Raw genomic sequence first — 21,928 nt, 5'->3', positions numbered from 1 at the left:
GAAAGTTAGCAGAAAGATTAATGTGTTTCTTCAGACGAACATCCGGTTTTCAGAATAACATGCCAACAAAGTATGAATTATATTCACATTAAGTATAAAACATGCTACCTGCATCTCGTGAACCAAATATTATTACCCTTTTGTTCATATAGCAGTACTTTTAAAATAAAAGTGCGCAATACACTACTTTTGAATTCATTATTAAACTTTGCCAAAACAATGCAATTAATCGCGATTAATCGCAAAAAATCCATGCGATTAATCGCGATTAAATATTTTAATCGTTGCCCAGCACTAATTATTAGTTACTATTGTTAAGTACAGTGATCATGTGAACAGACACAAACTTATCAAAAGTCTCTCCAGCTGTTAAAGCCGACTAACAGCTGACCCTCCGTCATCAGAAACAGACGTCGCTTCACGTGACGCAACTGAGGAAAGGGCGTCTCATGTATTTTAAAACATATTTCCTCGTTCCTCTCTCCTTGCATGGTTTCCTCCATGCATCCCTGGTGGGAGGGACTAAGACGCAAGGAAAGGACACAAGTGAGGGAAACGGGGACGCAATTAAGAGACTTGAGAAGCACCCAAGGTGTGTCAGAGGGGAAGAAGCCAGCCTTTCCTCCGGATGGGGCGTGTCTTATAAAGCAAAGGCAGTGGCCACCTGCCTCCAATCTTCTTGATGTGACTCTCCAAAGATCCAGGACCCAGGGACACTGAAAGACATACAATCCACGGCAGAGGCCCTGGGCCGTCACAGGGGTGACAGTATTATATCATGGTAGACCAAAATTAAAAGGGATACTCATCTCAAAACATGATTCTTCAAATGTCCACTATTATTTGCAATGTAAGGCAGAAAGAAAGATTTTTTTTAAGTTATTTTTTTGTTATTTAATTTGTTTATTGGCTCCAAATAAGAATAAAGATGGGGAATAGACCTACAGTACATGTGGTTTTGGAGGAGGAGCCTACTGAGTAATAGGAATTACATTACACTTAGAAGAATTTACCTCTCTGAAGCAAGTGAAAGCTGATGTAACCTTTTACCTCTTAACTGAAGACAGAGTTTGAAAATATGCAACGTAAATGCTGTTTTCTCAGTACTGTACAAAAGGCACAGATACAGTGTAGGACAGTTGAATTTTGTATACTATAATTAGTTGATGATGATGATAAATATTTTGGTTCATCTATAGGTCTATTAGAAAAGGATTGAAGCGAGATGAACCGAGCGAAAACTTTATCTTAGATAAAACAGGTGTTGACAAACTGAATCATTTTCTGTTGAAAATAGGTAATGAATCACACTATATTTCAATGTTTGATATCACAGTACTCAGCATATTGCAATAATATTGTATCGTGACTTAAGTATTGTGATAATTTTGTATCGTGGGGCCTCTGGTGATTCCTACACCTATTTGACACCGGTGACGTTGCTAAAATGGTATACTGCCCACCCCTACTTCATATATGTATGAAGTAGATGTTTGTATGCACCATTATGGGGACACTTTACAATTCCAGTGGGTGTTTTCTTTGTTGAGCTTCACAGTTGAGTCTACTTTTGTGTTTGTGTTCATCTATATGACTATGTTCCTCTAGATGCCCTCTGTGATGATGGTCATTGTAAAGATGACAAAAACATGAGAGAATTTCTGAGACGAAGACGAGAGGAAGCAAAAGCTGTCCATAGTGAGAAGGAGCTGGTCAGGGGTCTTCTACAAATCTGCGAGGATCTTCCACAACATGTCAAAGGTAAGCAGGGCTGGCACACTGAGGGGTGGTGCTAAACTGTTGATGCATAGAAAGTCGCCTGGTCTAGTGTGTCAAATCAAAATATGCCAGCTATACGCTGGAACCAGCACCCACAATGGGAGTGGGAGTGTGAGTGAGAAGTTTTCTGGTTGTCCATAGTGAACTTTGTATTGAAACACAAGGTGTGTTCACTTTCCAGAAGTATTTAATGACACATCAGGTGTTGGTTCTGATGCTGGTGGGTCTCCCATAGTTTTAGCAAAAATATTAACTGTGAAATTTTTCTGTTTCTTTCTCGTTTCATAAATACAGACAATTGTTAGCAGTTAATTCTTTGTCAGCTGTACTCTTTACGACGTGAACATGTGAGGCGGCATGATGTGATGCAGTCAATTTTGTCAGTGCTTGCTCTTCGAGGTTGGCAAAAAATTTCTGTAGTCTTTCTCAGTAGTTCTGTGGAAACAATGAACAAGGCTACCAATAGACTCACCTAATTTGACAATAAGGAAGTTGTTTGAACCAGGTGCTACTTTTTATATAATTATTCCTTTGCAGGGGCTTCTATCCCTCATTGCAACAAGGTGAGGAGTTCAGTTGATCTGACAGAGCTTTTGAATCAAGTCCCTGCTCCTTTACATTGAAAGTGTAGCGTGAACGGTTCCTGCCCCCTTTCTAGGCTGGGAAGTCTTACGCACCTAACACCGTGGTTACGGCTGTCCCACCTGCGAGGATATACGTTCCTCTTGGAGGTGTCGGAACAATACCTTCGGCGTTTTATCTCACCCCGTAGCTAAATCGTTAGGATTTCGGAATTATTGTCTTTTTGAAAGTCTTTTTACGGCTAATGCCCCAGGCACTCTCAATAGGATGTAACCCTAACACCCAGTACGAATAGTTATGTACATCGTCTATACTTTACTATTGCCTATTGTGAACATTCTCACCATTTATGACTAACACTGCCAAGTCTTCACCCAGGGAACTTACCTTAAGCTCCTTATGGTAGCTTCTGTCGTCACGTCTGGATCGCACGGTTAACGGACAGGGGAAGAGGGTTAAATTGTTCTAAAGAACCAGAATACTTTGTTTTGCTTCAGACACTTACAAATTGGAAGGCTGTGGTTTTATTAAAGTTTTTCACACAACAGTCACATACAACAATTTCAATTCAATGAAACAGTCTCTGTGCTACAAGAACTAATTCTAACACTCCTACTGTAATAGTTTCCCTCTTAATCAGCTTTCACTGATTTGCTATGAGGTATAAAGTCCAGGCTCTCTCCTGAAAATCTCCCCCTTTTTCTTCTCTCTGCTCTGCTCTGCTATTTTCCTGTAAGTGCAGGCTCTCTCTCAGTCAGCTCTCTGACATTCCTGCGTTTTTGGGGGTCTATCTTTTCTCTGATAGCAAAAGCGTCTTCTATTCCCCACCTCTGAGGGGTAAGACAGTAGAAGGGTCTTCTTGTCCTCTATTCTTAGGGGGTAAGACCCCTAAGGGTCTATTCAAGAAGTCTATCCCATTCTCTAGTTGGGGAAAAAGCCCCAACTCACAGTTTCTCTGCTTCTTTTTATGCTGATAAAAAGCTGGCACCTCCTTCAGGTTCATGAGTCACTCACAAATGAGTCCTCCTTCTTTTAGACCTGACACAGAATGTAACTGGTTTGATCTTGTTCAGAAGAGGAAGGATAAGTTTTGAGTGACTACTTTATATAAGGCGTATATGCAGTTTATATGGTTAATCACATCTATCATGAATTAAAACAGTTTATATGTTTAATGGTTATACTTTGAATCAAAAAGGTTACAGGTTATAATAGTTATACTTGTATGCTTTCATACTTTTCTATGATCTTTCAACAAAAGGGACCTGTGAAGTGGTTCTAATCTTGGATTATGATATTGTTGGAGTAAGGTCTGAGAGGACAATTGAAGGACCCGTTCATCTCTACATTCTTAATAATACATTTTTATTCCACAGTTGACTTCAAGGGGTTGGACAAAAAACTTGATCAGAACACTGAGATGATGAAATTGAATGAATTCATGAATGTTCACACTCTTGAAGGACAGACCTCTCCTACAATTGGGCAGGTCACTTATTTCAACCTTTGTGATGTCACCCGTCAAATGGCTTCAGAATTGCATGCCATTAAGGACAGTGCAATTTTCAAAATGTGCTGGAAGAACCAAGTGGAAGAGCTGTCAAGAGACCAGCCTGATACAGATGAGACTGAACATCTTGATGGAAATGAAGAAATCTACACTCTCGACCTGGTTTACAGCAAAGTATTCCAGAGCTGCTACAGCAGGTATAGAGGACTTCATGATGGTCTGAAGAGTGGGGAAGTGTTATTGGAAGAAATAGACAACGTCTTTGAGGACTATAAAGGAAAGTACGAAGACTTGCAGAAAGATTTAGACATCATGTGCAGAACAAATCCATCGGATAACAGAAGATGGATCACAGGAAGGATTAGGCAGATTCAACTGTACCATGATCTTCATCTTGCAATGGAATCTGCAAAAATCATCATGAGTATCAGGAACACAATATGCCCGGAAGGAGACTTTAAAGTACTGGAGAAATTGCTGCAAATGGTATGTTTCCCAACTATTTCAAGTTGGGAAGAGTACATCTTTCCTTAAAAAATGTATTTTAAAGAAGCACCAGTCCTTACCTGTAAGATATTAACAGTAGACCTACTGACATGGCATCATTTATAAGGGAAAATATCTTCTAGATGCACATCATTATAGTCACATCAGAGTATACTACTGTTAATATGTAACTCGCCATTCCACTTTATACATTTATTGTTCTGTAGATTGAAATTTGAAATGGAAATTGAAATAGTACACATACAGTAGCCTTCCTGTAGAAATAAACATGTATGTCAAATTGTGTTTCATTGAGCCATCTTCACTGGAATCATGAATCATACACTCAACGAATTCACAAGATACATTTTTTTATTACATTCATGTAAAATATATTTTTTTCAGAATCAAGCTGACTTCAAGAACAACAGCCTGAATTGCATAGATGATACCATCATGACGACCAAAAAGATGCTGATGGACATTACGAATGAGCGCAGTGAATGTCTTCAGATACTCAGTGGCAGCCAAACGTTTGTTTTGTGGGTTAAAGAAGCACTTAAAGGTACAGTAAATACAATTTTTGTTACAATGTGTAACACAAAAAAACAGTTTTTTTATCATCTTAAGGAAATTTGTAATTGCAGATATCAATGAGCTGAAAGTTTTTGTTGACCTGGCATCAATCTCTGCTGGAGAAAATGACCTGGATGTGGATCGAGTGGCCTGTTTCCATGATGCTGTTCTTGGCTACTCGTCCATTTTGTATGGACTGAAGCCGGACTCTGATTTTGATGCCTTCAAGAAGTCATTGTCAAAATTGTGGAAGGCACTTGAAAATGACAGAAATATCCCCACAAAGCTGGTGAGACTCCACCCTTTATGTTACCACCGGACAGTAGCTAAACTGTCTCTACAATCCAACAACAAGCAATAAAAAAACCTAAGTTGTCATATTGTCCAAACCAAAGTATTTGAAAGTGAAAACTAAGATCTATTTATCATCAAATTTAAGCAATGAAATAACCGCCATGTTATAAGATAACTAAAACATCTTTGTTTTGTTGTTTTTTGTCCAGCTTTACTTTTGACATTTTACACATCTTTTGGGAAAATGTCTATTTCCTAAAATAAATAAATGACTACTATTATACTAGCCATTTATAGACAACAAAAAAACTGGATTATTTTTGTTTACTTCAGAAATACATTTAGATTATTTTGGTTTGGTGTCTGATTTCAGAGGGATACAGCACGCCACCTGGATTGGTTGAAGACTGTTAAAGAAAGTCATGGATCTGTTGAATTGTCATCCCTGTCCCTGGCTACATCCATCAATGAGAAAGGGGTGTACACCATCAAGGCCCAAAACCAGAAAAAGGTACGCTAAATGGACTACATGAAATGAATGCCCAAATTTTACAAAATAATTTTACAAAATAACATGACAACATTGATGTAATGATCAGATCATTACCTTTTTAGTATAATTTTGGACAGAGACCTAATCATTTTTAGCAGTAGTAATGTTTACATGAATCAAAACTAAATTAAATTTTGCAAGTGATGTGAAATAAACACTAATGTAGAACATATCATACTGATTATGATTATTCCTATTATAGCTCTCTTTTGAGACTTCTCTAATGCTGCAAATTTCGGAGGGACCTGAGAAAAACGTGACATGCACATATGAGGACCTGAAAGAGTTGCAAAATAAGCTTATGCTCATGTCAGGACGAGGGGAACACAATCTGAGTGAAGTGGAACACTTTGCTGAGGTATTGTATATCAATTGTATATTTTTTTGACTTTTAATAAGAGATTTGTACTTTAAGTCTGCTTTCCTGTCAATTAATGGAATGTTTAAAAGAATGAATGCATGTTATTTTTTACATTGCCTCTAATCTCACTTTATCTTCTTCATATGTAGGTGTTTGACAATGTCCAAAGACTTGCCAAAGCATTTGTAGACCTTCATGCTGCAGGGAACCCACTCTTCAGGTGTTGGGACGCTAAGATTTATTGCAAAAGTCAGAGTGACCCATGTATCATTATGGATATCAACTTTTGCAAGACCCTGCATCGCATCCAAGTATGTGGAAGTCTAGTTGAACAACTAATACCACTATCCAAGAAGATGGAGTTGTTTCTTGATGACTGGCGAAACTTCATGGACAAACAGAGATCTGATCACTACTACTTAAACTACTTCACAGCAGAACAAATATTCTACCTGTGCAGTGTTGTGACTCCAACAAATGTAAATGTAGAAATAGAGGACAAAGCTTTGATGATGCTCTCTTTCATCAAACCAAGCTGCACAACATCCGATGTCTGGAGCACATGGGGAAGGTGTCACAACCAATTTCAGCCTTGCAAAAGGATTCATGAAGATACTCACTTTCAAAGTCACTTTCTTCACCAGGAAGACAACGATATGTCTTCAGTCAATGTGAGTCATTTTACAGCCAATGATCCAGCAGACAAGGCAGACCAGACTGTTGGTTTGAAAGAACTGGAAGAGTTGTGGAATGGCTACATGAAGAATGAGGGAATCTTTTTCCATGACCTTTTGGACATAAGGAGTTTAGGGGGTCTGTTGAAAATGATGACTTTCCCAGAAAACCAAAGCAAAGACGAATGGGAAGAACCGGTGCTCTCTGAGACAAAAGACGATTCACTCAGAAGACAACTCCCAAAAGGCCTCAAACCAGACCAACCGAATCTCATAATCTGCCCACATGATGAGGTCCTGACTTCAAGTATCTGCTTGTACATGACCAGCGACTACGAGCCACTGCCGAGTTATGATGAGGTACTCTTGTGTACCCCTGCCACATCTTATGAGCAAGTAGAGCTTTTCTTGAGGAGAGTTCTAACACCAGGGGACATTGGCCAGAAGATTTACACAATGCTTTGGGCAGACCAATTAACCTATGATGTAAGCTGTGCAATGGAGAAGTGTTTTCAGAAACTGCGTTCCCTATTTAAACAAGATTGCAGGCTAGTGATCTTTTGCAGCTCTAATAGGGAGCACACTTACATTCCTACGGCTTTCAGCCAGTTCAAAAGAGACTTTGTGCCACAAGAGTCATTGGAAAGTATCCAGAAGTACTTGTCCATGCATTACACTGTCCCCTCCGATTCCAAGAATGCTATGTTCAAAGGCGACCATTCTGTTGGCATTGTTGCTTCCCGACGTGCAGGAGTAGGTGAGTACTACTTGTACAGTGGTTTTACTTCTTATAATACTAATTTACTCTTTGTGCCAGTATTATGTAAGGGAATTATTAAGATTGATCAAACAAAACAAAACCAACTTAAGGTATAATAGCAATGTCTATGGTTATGCATTATACAGTACATATTGAGAATCTGAACTTGATCTGAACTACGCATGCAAACTTGTCACCTTTCAGCAAAATTCACGTTTGTCGACGTTGTAGGGTATTTGATTTTGATTTATTTGATTATCCAGATGTGCCACTGGATAATCACTGGGATGAGGAAAAACAGACCGGAACCAAATCCTTATTCCCGCCACTATTAAGCAGCCTTTAACCCTAAACCAAAAGCAGAACGGGATAAACCAATTACAGAAGTTATTGTCATTTACATTTGCACATAGCCAAGGTCAAACTAACTTTAGTGAAACTTTACATTTTTTTTATTATTCTATGTATTTTCAATTTCATAGCATACGAGATGCTTATTGTGACCCGTTAACTTTTGAGAAATATTGGTCCAGTGTTCGTGTGATACACAATTTTCCTTGTTTTTCTAATGAAAATGGTTTACCAAAGTTGACAGTGGAAAGAATTTTAACTTTAACCTCCTCGTGGATTTTATCTTTGTCACCTTTTTCACCCCTGAAGAGTTTGCATGCCTGACAATGAGTAACTTCAAAATCTTTGCATCCATATGCAGTCCCATTGCTGCCTATATATTAATATATTATGCTTCAATTCCCCAAGTCTTAATTTATGCATTAGGCAAAGTTGTCTGCTGGATATCACAATAATTCACAGTTCTTTTGTCACATCTTGGGTTGGGTAATCCATAATTATATCAGCAATCTTACTGTTCATTGTTAGAGCAGTTCTCATATTGAATAATGCCTTATTTTGGATTATGCATTTGTTTACAATATCATTGAGACATGCAGCACAATTTGTTAAACTGTGTCACTGTATTCTACTCAATTATTACTGTTGCAATAATTGATACAATTGATGTATGGTTATTCCTTCATTTTAGGCAAGTCATTGTATGTCCGAAGATTGTATGAAAAGCTGGAGGGAAGTGTTGAACAAGGAACTGCATTTAAGAAGTGCATCCGACTAACTGAACATGAGGTTGATGACCACAAGATTCTCCAGTCTTTGTATGACACACCAAAACAAAAAGATCTCATGGTGTTTCACTTTGATGTCACATCATCAGTAAGCAATGTTTGTCTGTACAACCATTATAATGAAAGTTCTTTGTTTTTTAAAATGTGTTTCTCAGAGAATCTGCAAGTCAAAGATTTATTTATGTAAAAACGTTCAGCTTTTTTTCTAATAATGCATATTATAATACCCAGGTGCAGAAAGGCTTGAATGAATTCCTTTTCAAGCTTTTATTTTTGCGCTACCTGATGGATTCAGATGGGCGGATGTGGCGCAGCAGCCAGAAACACTTGTACATCATCGAGTTACTGGAATCCACAAATCATCAGCCGAGATATGATCCCGGATCTGTAAGTTGAGATTTACTATTTGTGCGTTGTTCATCTCATGAAATCATACTATACTATTTTATGGGTGTCCTTTCATTGAAAACAGATTCTCAAATAACTAAATTTACCTGCGTTCTACGCAATGTAGATACATAAAACCACATCCTCCAAGCATTTTCTTTTGCATGCAGGACAATGATAATTATCTAAATATGGTAGGGAGGTAATGGCATCTACTGCAATTAGTAGCTAGGCGAGTGAGGTATAACTTTTTAGTGAATTAAATGTTCTCAATATCTTTGAATGAGAGGATAGGCTTGCTTTATTGATTGATTATAAACTTCATGTTTATTTGTTTATTTTCAGGGACGAAAGAAAAACTTTGCATTTTTGGACATTTTCCCGAAGGTGTTTTGTCGTCCACCAAAGGAGGTTATGGCTTTGGAAATGAGGAGAGAGAGAAATACTGACATGGAGAGTGATGACCCCCTCATGGATGACGAATGTTTCAAGAGTGAAGCTTATCAAAGACCATACCAGTACCTTACACGTTTTTACAACAAAAACAGTCTTGACAACTTCACTTACCAGCACATTGAAGGGACTCATGCAGAGTGTCTTCAGATACTCTTGATCTACTGTGGTATAATAGATCCATCATGGGCAGAGCTACGTAACTTTGTCTGGTTCCTTAATCTTCAGTTGCAAGACTGTGAGAATTCAGACTTCTGCAAATTTGAGTTTGTTGGAGACACTCTTCGTGGGTTCAAAAACTTTGTCGTTGAGTTCATGATCTTGATGTCCAAAGACTTTGCAACCCCATCCCTATGCATCACTGACCAGAGCCCAGGGAGGCAACAAACTGACATCAGTGGGGTTAACGAAAGAGACTTAGCCCCATTCCTCATTAGAAAAAGGTGGGAATCAGAGCCACATCCATACATCTTTTTTAATGATGACCACAGCTCCATGACATTCATTGGGTTTCACCTGGAGCTCAATGACCAGAGAGGGGTTGATGCCATAAATCCCTTGACACGAGAAGTGATAAAGAAAAACATCATGATTCAAGAGCTGTACGCTGGCTTAAAACTACAGAGAGTCCCTTTTAATCAAGACTTTGATCAGCTTCCTCGAGCTGACAAGATTGAGCTTCTGTGCAGTGTGCTTGGCATCAAGTGGCCAACAGATCCTGATGAAACATATGAACTGACCACCGATAATATTCTCAAAATGATGGCAATCCATATGCGATTTAGGTGTGGCATCCCAGTCATCATAATGGGTGAAACAGGATGCGGTAAGACGAGGCTCATCAAGTTTATGTGTGAACTGAGAAGGTGTGGAGCAGCGGCCGAAAACATGAAACTGGTCAAAGTTCATGGAGGAACTACATCAGAAATGATATATGAGAAAGTGAAGCAAGCAGAAAATCTTTCAAGGACCAATAAAGAGAATCATGGATTTGACTCAGTTCTATTCTTTGATGAGGCAAACACCACAGAAGCCATCAGCAGCATCAAAGAGATCATTTGTGATAACTCTGTGCAGGGACAACAACTTGGCTCACAAACAGGACTACAGATTGTTGCTGCATGCAACCCATACAGGAAGCATACAGACAACATGATTGAAAGGCTAGAGGCATCTGGATTGGGCTACCGGGTCAGGGCTGAGGAGACTGAAGACAGACTTGGCTCCATCCCTCTCCGCCAGCTTGTGTATCGTGTTCATCTGCTACCGCCCAGCATGATTCCTCTTGTTTGGGACTTTGGCCAGCTAAATGACTCAACAGAGCAAATCTACATCGAACAAATAGTGCAAAGACAGGTAGAGGCCAACTCGATTGAGAAGCGTTATATCCCAACTATAACTCAGGTGTTGATGTCTTCACAAAAGTTCATGAGGAAGAGGAAAGATGAATGCAGCTTTGTCAGTTTAAGGGATGTTGAACGTTGCATGCACCTGTTTGTGTGGTTCCACAAAAATCACCCCATGTTTGCTGTGGAACTGAGAGCATTCCTTCAACAGCAATGTCAGAGGAAAAAAAACACAAAGATGTTTTCACCTGCTCAAGACAGAGTAATCTGGTCACTCTTGATGGCCACTGGAGTGTGCTATCAGTCCTGCTTGGAGGACAAAATGCAATATCAAAGAACTATCAAACAGCTGCTTCCTTGTGAATACACCACAGAAATCCAACTCATGCAGGACCTCCTACTCAACGGTGTACCCATGGGTGAGACAATAGCCAGAAATGAAGCTCTGAAAGAAAACTTCTTCATGATGGTGATCTGTGTTGAGCTAAGAATTCCCTTGTTTATTGTTGGAAAACCAGGGAGCTCCAAATCACTGTCCAGAACCCTAATTGCAGATGCGATGCAGGGCCCTGCATCACATTCTGAACTCTACAAGAGGTTGAAGCAGATACATCTGGTATCCTTCCAGTGCAGCCCTCATTCAACTCCTGAAGGAATCATCACCACATTCAAACAGTGTGCTCGCTTTCAGGAAAGCAAAAACTTGGATGAATACATCTCAGTAGTCGTTCTTGACGAGATTGGATTGGCTGAAGATTCCCCTAAAATGCCACTCAAAACACTGCACCCATTACTGGAAGAGGGCTGTGTCGATGACGAGCCACAACCTCATAAAATGGTTGGGTTCATTGGAATTTCCAACTGGGCACTGGACCCTGCCAAGATGAATCGTGGAATATTTGTGTTGCGTGGAGATCCAAACAAGCAAGAGCTCATCAAAAGTGCTAAAGGGATATGCTCATCTGAAGAAAAGGTTCTTGTAAAGATCAAACACCTCTTTGATCCTTTTGCAAAAGCATATATGACAGTATGCGAAGAAGGCAGGGGGTTTTTTGGTCTGCGGGATTTTTACAGTCTGATAAAGATGATATTTTCATTCACTAAACTCAGTAATAAGAGTCCCACTGCAGATGAAATCACTGAAGCAGTCCTGAGAAACTTCAGCGGAAAAGATGATGTGGATGTGATGAGCATATTCAACAAAGAGCTCAGAGATAACTTTGTCAATGCCAGCATCACCACCGTTAAGTTGGTCGAGCAAAGTATCTCTCCAGCTCGCCAAGTGGATGAAAGTCGTTACCTTTTAATCCTCACCAAAAACTATGCAGCTCTTCAGATTCTACAACGGATATTCTTCCGTCAACAAATCCATCCAGTGATCATCTTTGGGTCTAGTTTCCCAAAGGATCAGGAGTACACGCAGATTTGTAGGAACATCAATCGTGTCAAGGTTTGCATGGAGACCGGACAGACAGTTGTGCTTCTGAACCTCCAGAATCTGTATGAAAGTCTGTATGATGCGCTCAACCAATACTATGTGACCCTCGGGGGTCAAAAGTATGTTGATCTTGGATTAGGAACACATCGTGTGAAATGCAGAGTCCACGAAAACTTCAGGCTCATTGTCATTGAAGAGAAAGAGGTGGTCTACAAGCAGTTTCCAATCCCACTGATCAACAGATTGGAGAAACACTACCTTGACATCAACACTGTTCTCATAAATGAGAAGAAGGACATTGCGAGACAACTACAGAAATGGGTTGATGATTTTGTCTCCTTAAGTGGTCAGCCCCCCATGAAAAAGCAATATGATCCAAGTGATGTCTTCATCGGCTACCACTCAGACACATGCTCCTCTGTGGTCCTGCAAGTAACAGAGAATCAAAGTGATGAAACAGATGCTCAGACCATCCTGAACAAAGCCAAAGACATTCTGCTCAACTGTGCCACTCCAGACTCGGTTGTTCGTTTGGACAAATCCAGACTGCCTGATGATGAAAGAGAACATCTAATGAAACAATATGTTAAAGAAGAGATGCACAGTTCATTGGGAGACTACATTGTCTATCACACACAGCAGTTGGAACAGTCCCACTTCTTCTTCACTGAGGTATTATTTTACTAATCTATCACATGTAATTGGACAAATTCCCCCCTAAATCATGGTAGCACTTTTAACCACAATTGGAAATATGCCTGGCATTTCTGGGACTATTCACATCATTTTTGTTCTCAGTTTAAAAGTCTTGTATAATTATCATGCCATTGCTATCCAAACTTAAACTTTTGTTAAGTTAGCTTTAGATTGTTTCCGTGTTTGAATATCTCGTGAAGTAAAAATAGCAGATTAAAGTTTGTTTCAGGTTTTACAGTTAGCGGCAGTTCCTGTTTCATATTGGTAGTTTCAAGGTGTATTACATTGATACATGAAAAACAATCTAAAATACAAAAAAGGTTATAAACAATATTATTAACTTGTGGCAGGCATGATAAATTACTGATGACACATAACAATGTAACAGTACTAGGGGTGTAACTTAGGCTTCTTCTGTTAGCAATAGCCAATGAGAAATTGGTTGCATAATATTTTGTAAATCTTAGTTGTTGTTTTTTTTAAAGGTCACAACATTCTCCAGGCTGCTGACTGCAGCAGACACTCAACAACTGCAGATTGTGATCAAGCTTGATGATATCAAACTGCTATCACTGCAACAGTTTGACACAGAATACTCCTTTCTCAAAAAAATCAGGTGTGTAAATACAGTGTAAAGATCATGTCACGTCTGCTTAGGTGTTCATTTGAATGTAACTAAATGATAGCCTTTTTCCACACCCTTGCGCTTATTGGTTTATGACTTTGTTCTTTAAATTATAAAACTGAAAATGTTTTGCATTATACTGAGTAGATATATGGGCCTGGATACGACTAACAAGTGATCACTGTCTATTCAAATGTAATTCATACCTATGTTCTGGTACAGGGAATTTCTTGGCTCAACACCTGCAGACAAAGTGCTCATTATCCAAACAGACTATGATGAAGACTCCCAAAGGAGGAATATTCTTTCCTCAGCCAAGTGAGTCTGAAGATCAGCACGTATTGCTTTCGTTTTACATTGTTTTCTAACATTATCACTAAAGCTCACGTACTTGTGCTTAATGCATTGATTTCTCAGGTATTCCTGCATCAATGAAATAAACAAGGGGGCCACTACTGGCAACACAAAGACATTTGTGTACTTTGTCACCAAACTTCCTCGAATCGAGGGTGGGACCTCCTATGTTGGGTTTCAAGGCGGTTAGTCCTGCTGTTACACGCACACACAACATGAGTTGCAAATTGGTCTGTTTCATGTCAGCGACTCTATCACAATATGCAACAACAACAACAAAATTAATAGCATTAATATGAATTTATATAGCACCTGATACATAAAAATGTAGTCCAAAGTGTTACACATTAAGGGTAACAACAAGAAACAAATCCAACAATAGAGCAGATCATTTAAATAACAGTCAAAACTTACATATTGTGTTTGCATTATGATGACTTTTTTTTTAATTAATGAAAAACATTTCAGGTCCTTGGAGGTCTGTTCACATTGATGATCTCAGAAGATCAAAAGAGTTTGTGTCTGATGTTCACTCCCTGAAAAATCTGCGCATTAGTGAACTTTTTGAAGATCCACCTGAGGGTAATTCATCAAAAATTGTATTCCTCTTAAGAATATTACATATTTTAAGTAAGTGAATAAATTAACCTAGAATTGTCTTTCTTTTCAAGCCATGGAGACAGAAGGCCACACCGGTGTGACACAGAAAGAGGACTCCACTCTAAGTGTAATTTACCACCCATAATCACAAACCTGGAAGAAGGTCCTACATAAGCAAATACAATTTACTTAGCTCTGATGCATGGTTAAGTACAAACTAACTGTTGAAGTTTGCCATCACATTTCTTTCACTTTTGTTAAATACTTGCATTATTTTTAACTGGTGAGGCATGACATAACCAGCATAACAAGTAATGCAACAGACCTAAGTCGGAATCAAACACAAAGGGCCAATGACTGATGTAGAAGATATTATACAGTTCAGGGATTCTATTCCAGTGACAGTGCGATCCTCAGGTGATACAACATTAACAGCACTTGTTATTATCTCCCATTCCGTGGCTTAAGCAGGTCCCTTAATTCCTCTATTGACGCTGTTAAAAAGTAAAGATTTTCCTTTATTGTTCTCTGAAAGCAGGACTAAAATCCCAAATCTTGTAAAGTTCTTTTTTTGAATTCTTTGGTGCCTTGTTCATGAATGAACACTTCCGGACATATGGGGCAGGACACATGGCCTTATATGGTACAATTGGGGTAATAGATTTGCTAATTTACAATTGTTACGAACAGGTAGCATTTGTCATGTTTACTCTGGTCATTTAAACAGTTAATTGAAGTTAGGAGCGTTTGTTAAATCTGACGTGGCGCACTCCTACGAGCCGACCAAACATAGAAAAGTAAGAGAAAGCCAAGATGAAAATACAAAAATGTTCTTGTGTGAAGGCTTGTTGTGAGGAGACACACTGACTCAGACATGAAAATGGGAAGCATCTATCCACAGCCGAGTCTGCTTTATGATTTGGCATAGAAATCGTGTTTTCACCACGATTTCATGAATCAGTCACTTTTTCAGATGTTGGTCTGCTGTTGTTAATTATTTTATTTTTTTATGTTTTTTGGAGGTTTCGAGAGATTTGTTTGATATATCAGAACTGATAAGGAGCTGCGTGCAGAGTGCAGTGAGCATGCTCAGAGATGCATCAGACAGTGGAGAACTCAGCACTAAGAGAGTTGATAGCCTGCTCACACTTCTGGATGAAAGTCAGACACAAGGTTAGAACATTCTGGCTTATTTTTTTCTATCAGGCCTTATTATACACATCTATTGTACAGTGAAAATGCATCTTACTGACTTTTGTTTTCAAGGTGTGTTTGCAAACATTGTGAGGAAGCGTCTCCACTCGCTGTTAGAGGACTATGAGGCTAACATCCCCAATCCAAAAAGCTGGGTTCTAACAGAAGCATCTAATGTCAATGCTCTTCAAGAGGGGGGAACATTCCTGTAGGTCTCTCCTTTACATCCCTCTCCATAGCAATCTATGTGACCTTTTTCTTTGCTATATTTGCATACAGTAATTTATTCATAACTTATTGAAATCCATTAATGGTGTAAAATGTAAAATGCACTACTGCAATTTTCAGCTTAGCAAGCTTTGTAGCTGATTATCACTGCAAGTTTATCACTCTCACAACTACAATTTGTAATACAAACGCAGATGTCCAGTTGATTTTAAGAAAATCATGTGAATATTTCTTACAGACACACACTGTGGAGGAAAATACAAGCAGTTGTCACTCCACATCTAGCTAACTTGGTTTCAGTCATTGACCGAGATTGCAATGTGGACCTTGTGCTGTATGAGTGTGCTGACATCAGGAACCTATGGCTTGAGATATTTGGGAGCAAAGAGATGCTCCATGTACCTTATGTGAGGGTGGAAAGCGAGTGAGTATCTCTTGGCTGTATGATCATAATATCTATTCAGGACAAATACTTCCATTTGAGATGGATTTAGATGCTATTCTGGCTCGAACATCAATAATGTGATTCCTCTGTCTTGCAAAATCACATTCATAACATTTGCCTGTGGCCTCTCCTACAGCTCCAGTGTCTTAATGGTACAAAGCCATAGCACAGGTGGCAACACCATGCATTGCCGCATGCCCTTCAGCTGGTGGATCAAAGACTTCCAGGATGGGCTCATGATGCACACATCCAGACATGAAAGTAAATATCATACCACATAGGTGACATATCCAAATGCCTTCTGTCCTTCAGTTGCTGTACATTGAAAGCGCTACTTTAACCCTAACATATCAATGGCATTCTTATTTGCAGCACATTCACCTCGTCATTTCCAAGAGTTGTTCTTGAACACTCCACTTGGCAGTTACTTGGATAAAATTGTGGATAAAAAAATGAGGAAAGAATTTTTCGAAAGGTACCTGCAGGATTTTGTTTCCATGACAATGAAAGTGTCATCAGATGAAGAGTTGCAGGTGAGGGTACATAAAGTTGTGTGTCCACAGTGACTTTGTCAATAAGCTGCCATACCACTAATCTCCCTTCCTCAATGTAATGGAAAATGTAGCATAGATTAAATAAAACCCTTTTTGACAAAGAGTCAGCTAAAACAGAACATTACAAGCTCTAGAAAGACGGACTTTTTTCAGTTCTTTCCTATTGCATTATCACAGGGATTTGTATTTTTCTGATCCTTTCGTACAATAGCTACATATTGAAATATACACTGAATGACCATTATGACAATTATAATCTGAAACACAGTTAACAGGAATGAACAGGAACACCTTACAGGAGCATTATAGACTGCTCACACAAGGGGAATATACTAAGAAAATGGCATTGTGCCAATGTGAGTTACGGTTGTCATTAAATGTATGGTAGCTATCTGCGTGTATTCAGCTTCTGATTTAGTAAGGCGGCAGCTCATTGCACTGTCAGCCCCTGGACCTTAATGTCTGAAGAATATAAATACAAACCAAAAAATACCGTCCACTATTTGTTTGCATTACAACGATCAGATATTTACGGCCATTAATGATGGCCTACTTACTGCATTTTTTATTAAGGTTGTTAACTTACCTCAATGGGATTCCTCACTAATATTGCTGTAGTTCAAAACAAATGCTGAATTATTAATTAATTAATCTACTTGTACATTTACTCCTTAGCTCTTGTGTCACTCCCTGGCCAGCTGTGTTGATGAAGTACAAAGACGAAAAAGATATGAAGAGGAGCTTTCTCTTCCTCACATCCACATCGCCTACCATTTCTACCAAAGTCGTCTTCAGAACCTCTCACGGATGATGTCTCTTCAGCCTAATGTTGTTTCTCTTTTGGGTAGAAACAAGCACATTACAAATTGTCCAGAGATGGTAAATGCATTTCTAAATTCCAGTCTTCTCAGACTGCAAATTATTACCCAACTTACAAACTTTAGGCCTGTACACCTACATTCTGAACATGGATGTTGTCTACCCAGAAACAAAGTCAATCATGCAAAGTGTTATGTCGTCACAGAGAGGCTTAGAGTTTAAAAATAAAAATGTCAATGATTGTCTGATAGGGTGTTGTGCAGGGTACAACATACATATATGGTGGAAAGTAGACTCGCTTTCAAAATTCACTAGAGTTGTAACAATACATTGAAACTGCATTAACAAAAATACAAACAGAGAAAACCCAATATTGACCCCTAAAATTCTATAATCTTTAAGATTCTTTTATTTGGATGTTTTCTATATTATTACGCACTTTTCATATATTTTTTAAATTTTTCAAAAATACTGAATCACTTCCAAACTATTGTTCTGTCCTGTAGGTTTTGGATGTCCATGCAGCCAAGGCATGTGTTGAATGCCTGGAGTCTGCTCATTTGGATACTGATGCTCTATGCCAGAACTGGTTGAAGCAGGTGAAGAGGCTGCAAGCCTCTTTGGAGTTGATTTGCTCTCAACATAATGCCAAACGCTATGGAGAGCGATGCAAAGAAAGACTCAACGATGTCAGGTAAGATGCTGATGCACTGAAGTGGGAGTAGAATACTAAATGGATTCTGTCTGGATGCTCTGGTTTCCTCCCACGGTCACAAGCATGTTATTGGACTTGAACCCCAAATTGCCCAAAAGCGTGACGTTTGTTTTTGTCTCCCATATGTCCCTTTGATAGACTGGTGCTAATACCCAGGCCCATAATGCAGAGTTTGCTAGAATAAGCTCTACTCTCTCATCACTAACTCCATGAGCTATTTAGAAACTGGATGGATGCATGTCTTACATAGTAATAAAATACCAAAGTCAAATTGTTTGTTTAATTTGTGACAGCTTTTATAATGAGAGCGACCCACTATGACAGAAATAATGAGTGCTCATGCTAACGTTATGAACGTTTTATTAAATTCAATATGAAACTTATTAAGCTGCAGGGATATCGGACAGTGGTACTGTCTCACATTGCAAAGGCCATGCATTTAATCAAGTGCTTACCATCTCTGCTAACCAATTTCCTGGGGAAGCCGTGCACCGATGTAAAATACTGTTATGAAGGATGGTGAATTATCAACAAATTAACTGTGACTTTGGTCTGTAATACTTTAAAGTAATGGCTGGAAGCGCATCTACATCCTCTCATTGTTTGTGGAACACATGCTGTTGGGTTTCCATAATGACGAGAATCAGCTCAGAACACTGGTGCTGAACCGCATTCAAACCTTAAGCAAGGTGAGTACATTTGTATTGACTAATAAATTCTAAAAAATGTAAGCAGTGTGGCCTACATCAATGTGATGGGGGCTCTTTTTAAAAAACTACCTAAACTACCTTTAGGTGAGTTTTGTTGTATTTTGATATACTGTATTTTAAAACACTTTCAGCCAACTGAAAAATCACCATTATATCTATTGTCCAATGTTTTTAACCTATTTCTAAGGTTCTGGAGGAAAATGCTGATGTAAAATCAATGAAGGCTTTTCAAGCTGTGATTAAAGTACTAAAGTCCTGTAAGCAGGGGGCAAGTGATCAGATGTTCAGGTAAGTGCTTATTCATTTGACAGTTAAGTTATTTGTAATGACATAATGACGAAGTTATTTCGCTACCCTCTTGTGTATCTGATTGATATTAGTTTCGTTTTCATAAAGGTTTGGACTTCAGTGTGCGGTGTGCATGAGGGAGCCCCAGGACCCTGTACTGCTCCCATGCCATCACATCTACTGCTCAACATGCATCAGGGCAAGCCTTGATGCAGGACAGATGTCCTGCCAACTTTGCAGACAACCGTTACCAAATGATTTTCAGCCACATGTCTCTGAAGATATCATGTGAGATTTTTTTTTGATATGTCATGTATCATTTAACATGTGCACAAATCCAAAAGTGAAGCTGTCTTCTCATGATCCAGAATCATTTACAGAATAACCATTGCAGAGCACGTAGGGTTGGACTGTTAACATGATGTAAGCCATTATGAACTTGATTCTTGGCCTTTACTTACTGCACCTGAAAATAAAATGCTACAAACAGGATATCTGGGAAATGAACGGCGACAGGGTGTCCTGTAAGAACTTCACCAGAGATGTCTGACTTAACTATCCAGTAACGTGTATTGAGATATCAGATGAATGACAAGTTTAGTATGAAGTTGAGCCGTCTGCCATAAAAGATGTGCACACTCAGACACTGAGTAGTGTGACAGATCAGATTTTCGTATCGTGCATATCCCGTATGTTTATATGAACAGTGGAATACAAACTCAGGCAGGAAAAGTGACCTGGCAGAGTAATATTTGGGGACAGAGTTGGCCAAGTGAAAAAATTCTGATAAACACTAACAATTAATTGTTTTTTATGTTGCATTTGATTTTTGTGAATTTGCAGGATTTCTATTCAGAAAAATGCAGAATTCAGGCGGCGTTGCAATGGTTTCTTCATTGATCTGCTCTCCACTGTGTGCTTCAAGGACAACACGCCACCAGAAACACATGTCATCACCCACCTGTTGTCCTACCTGATGGTTGAGACAGGTACCACAAACAAATGATCAGTTTCCTCTTTGTTTTCTTCAACTTCTTTTCTCATGAACCTGGATTTGTTTGACACTGTATGTGAAAGCTTTTATCATTTTGTACGTAATTCACTATTATTGGGGACCATTAAAGCTATGGTAAGCTATTTATTTTAGAAGCATTTATATTTGTTGACATTTTTATTAGCTAACTAGAAATATCACAGGTTCAGGCAAGCGGATCACAAATCGTCAAAGCAGCGGTCAGAGTAAATAATTAATCTTGCAGAAACATGCTACCCATAGTCCACCCTCTCTTTCCCTCTCTCTGTCTCTCTCTTTCTCAAACACACACACATCACAAGCCCTGACTCTCGAGTCCGCTCATTTCTGTGCTTGTCTCAGACCTCAGTCCTGACAGTTACTATATGACAGTTACATTATGCTGTAATGCTTAATTTGGGTTTGGGTGGTTGATAAACACATATACGGGTAGGGTGGTGCGGATTGGCTATGGGTCGGGGAGTTGCGGGTATTAAACAACACCGACCCATGCATCACTAAAAAGTAGAGAAAAATGTCCTAACACTAACATGCTCAGCCTGAAAGCTGAGAGTACCAACAATAGCCACGTTTGTTGTTTGTTTGTTCATTATGATATTGTTAGGTCATAGTTTCTTACATGTGAATGAGCCATAAGGTAGTTTGATATGGTTAGCAAGGACAGCGATGTATATTTGACAAAAAACTGATTAATCTTTTTTTTTCATTTCTTTCATCCCCACTTTTTTATATGTTGTTAGTTACTAATATTTACTTTAAATCATCTTTCAAACCAGAACATGAACAGATTCACACCAAAGATCTGTCGCCATTTGACGAGTCCCCAGATAGGAACCCAGTCGTGCGATCTGTGATCCTGAAGCTGCTTCTGAAGTTCAGGTAGGCAAACTAAATGTGTCACTGTAATGTTAAACTTCAACATACACATTTAAATGATGAGCTATCTGGCAGATATAAATGTCAGCTCTGTCCATAACACTGCAGAGGGGTTTGACAGCATTGCTGCTATAACTATATGGAAGGATTTGGCTGAGAGAAAATGTCTGAAAAGATTTAAGCTCCTCTGCTTCACCTTGCAAAGCTTTTCTGCATTGTACCAATTTGATGATGAACTCAACTGTGTTTCAGTTTTGATGAAGTCCAGGAATATTTGCAGCAACATTTGTCATCTATTGAAGAAAGCAAATTTGTGGATGAGGGGGATAAAGCCGAGCTGTACGCTTTGTACATAAACTGCTTGGAGGTAAAACATCTTTTAAACAAATATATAACAGTCCTGTGTAATCATGTTTGATAAAGTAAAAATGTACCAATAAAAGATGGAAAGAA

At 38.9% G+C, this 21,928-nt stretch overlaps 1 protein-coding gene across 1 annotated transcript in view; it reads left to right on the top strand.

The window, feature by feature from the left end:
* Positions 1-21,928, top strand: part of LOC116390225 (E3 ubiquitin-protein ligase rnf213-alpha-like) — a 37,708-nt gene that overhangs the window by 1,644 nt on the left and 14,136 nt on the right. The window contains exons 2-29 of the mRNA XM_031859655.1: positions 1,609-1,761; positions 3,738-4,357; positions 4,763-4,922; positions 5,005-5,222; positions 5,601-5,738; positions 5,983-6,138; positions 6,291-7,572; positions 8,618-8,802; positions 8,946-9,101; positions 9,447-13,010; positions 13,520-13,650; positions 13,882-13,977; positions 14,077-14,198; positions 14,482-14,595; positions 14,685-14,740; positions 15,636-15,786; positions 15,880-16,015; positions 16,274-16,459; positions 16,617-16,741; positions 16,853-17,013; positions 17,710-17,913; positions 18,360-18,547; positions 19,137-19,257; positions 19,466-19,566; positions 19,675-19,854; positions 20,410-20,555; positions 21,376-21,478; positions 21,728-21,842. Of these exons, the coding sequence (XP_031715515.1) occupies positions 1,609-1,761; positions 3,738-4,357; positions 4,763-4,922; positions 5,005-5,222; positions 5,601-5,738; positions 5,983-6,138; positions 6,291-7,572; positions 8,618-8,802; positions 8,946-9,101; positions 9,447-13,010; positions 13,520-13,650; positions 13,882-13,977; positions 14,077-14,198; positions 14,482-14,595; positions 14,685-14,740; positions 15,636-15,786; positions 15,880-16,015; positions 16,274-16,459; positions 16,617-16,741; positions 16,853-17,013; positions 17,710-17,913; positions 18,360-18,547; positions 19,137-19,257; positions 19,466-19,566; positions 19,675-19,854; positions 20,410-20,555; positions 21,376-21,478; positions 21,728-21,842 (9,068 nt within the window). The remainder of the gene's footprint in view (positions 1-1,608; positions 1,762-3,737; positions 4,358-4,762; positions 4,923-5,004; positions 5,223-5,600; positions 5,739-5,982; positions 6,139-6,290; positions 7,573-8,617; positions 8,803-8,945; positions 9,102-9,446; positions 13,011-13,519; positions 13,651-13,881; positions 13,978-14,076; positions 14,199-14,481; positions 14,596-14,684; positions 14,741-15,635; positions 15,787-15,879; positions 16,016-16,273; positions 16,460-16,616; positions 16,742-16,852; positions 17,014-17,709; positions 17,914-18,359; positions 18,548-19,136; positions 19,258-19,465; positions 19,567-19,674; positions 19,855-20,409; positions 20,556-21,375; positions 21,479-21,727; positions 21,843-21,928) is intronic.

The sequence above is a fragment of the Anarrhichthys ocellatus genome, unplaced genomic scaffold (assembly GCF_004355925.1).
Source record: "Anarrhichthys ocellatus isolate YVR2014 unplaced genomic scaffold, GSC_Weel_1.0 scaffold22, whole genome shotgun sequence".
Lineage (NCBI taxonomy): Eukaryota > Metazoa > Chordata > Actinopteri > Perciformes > Anarhichadidae > Anarrhichthys > Anarrhichthys ocellatus.
This window is presented reverse-complemented; position numbering and strand designations above follow the sequence as displayed.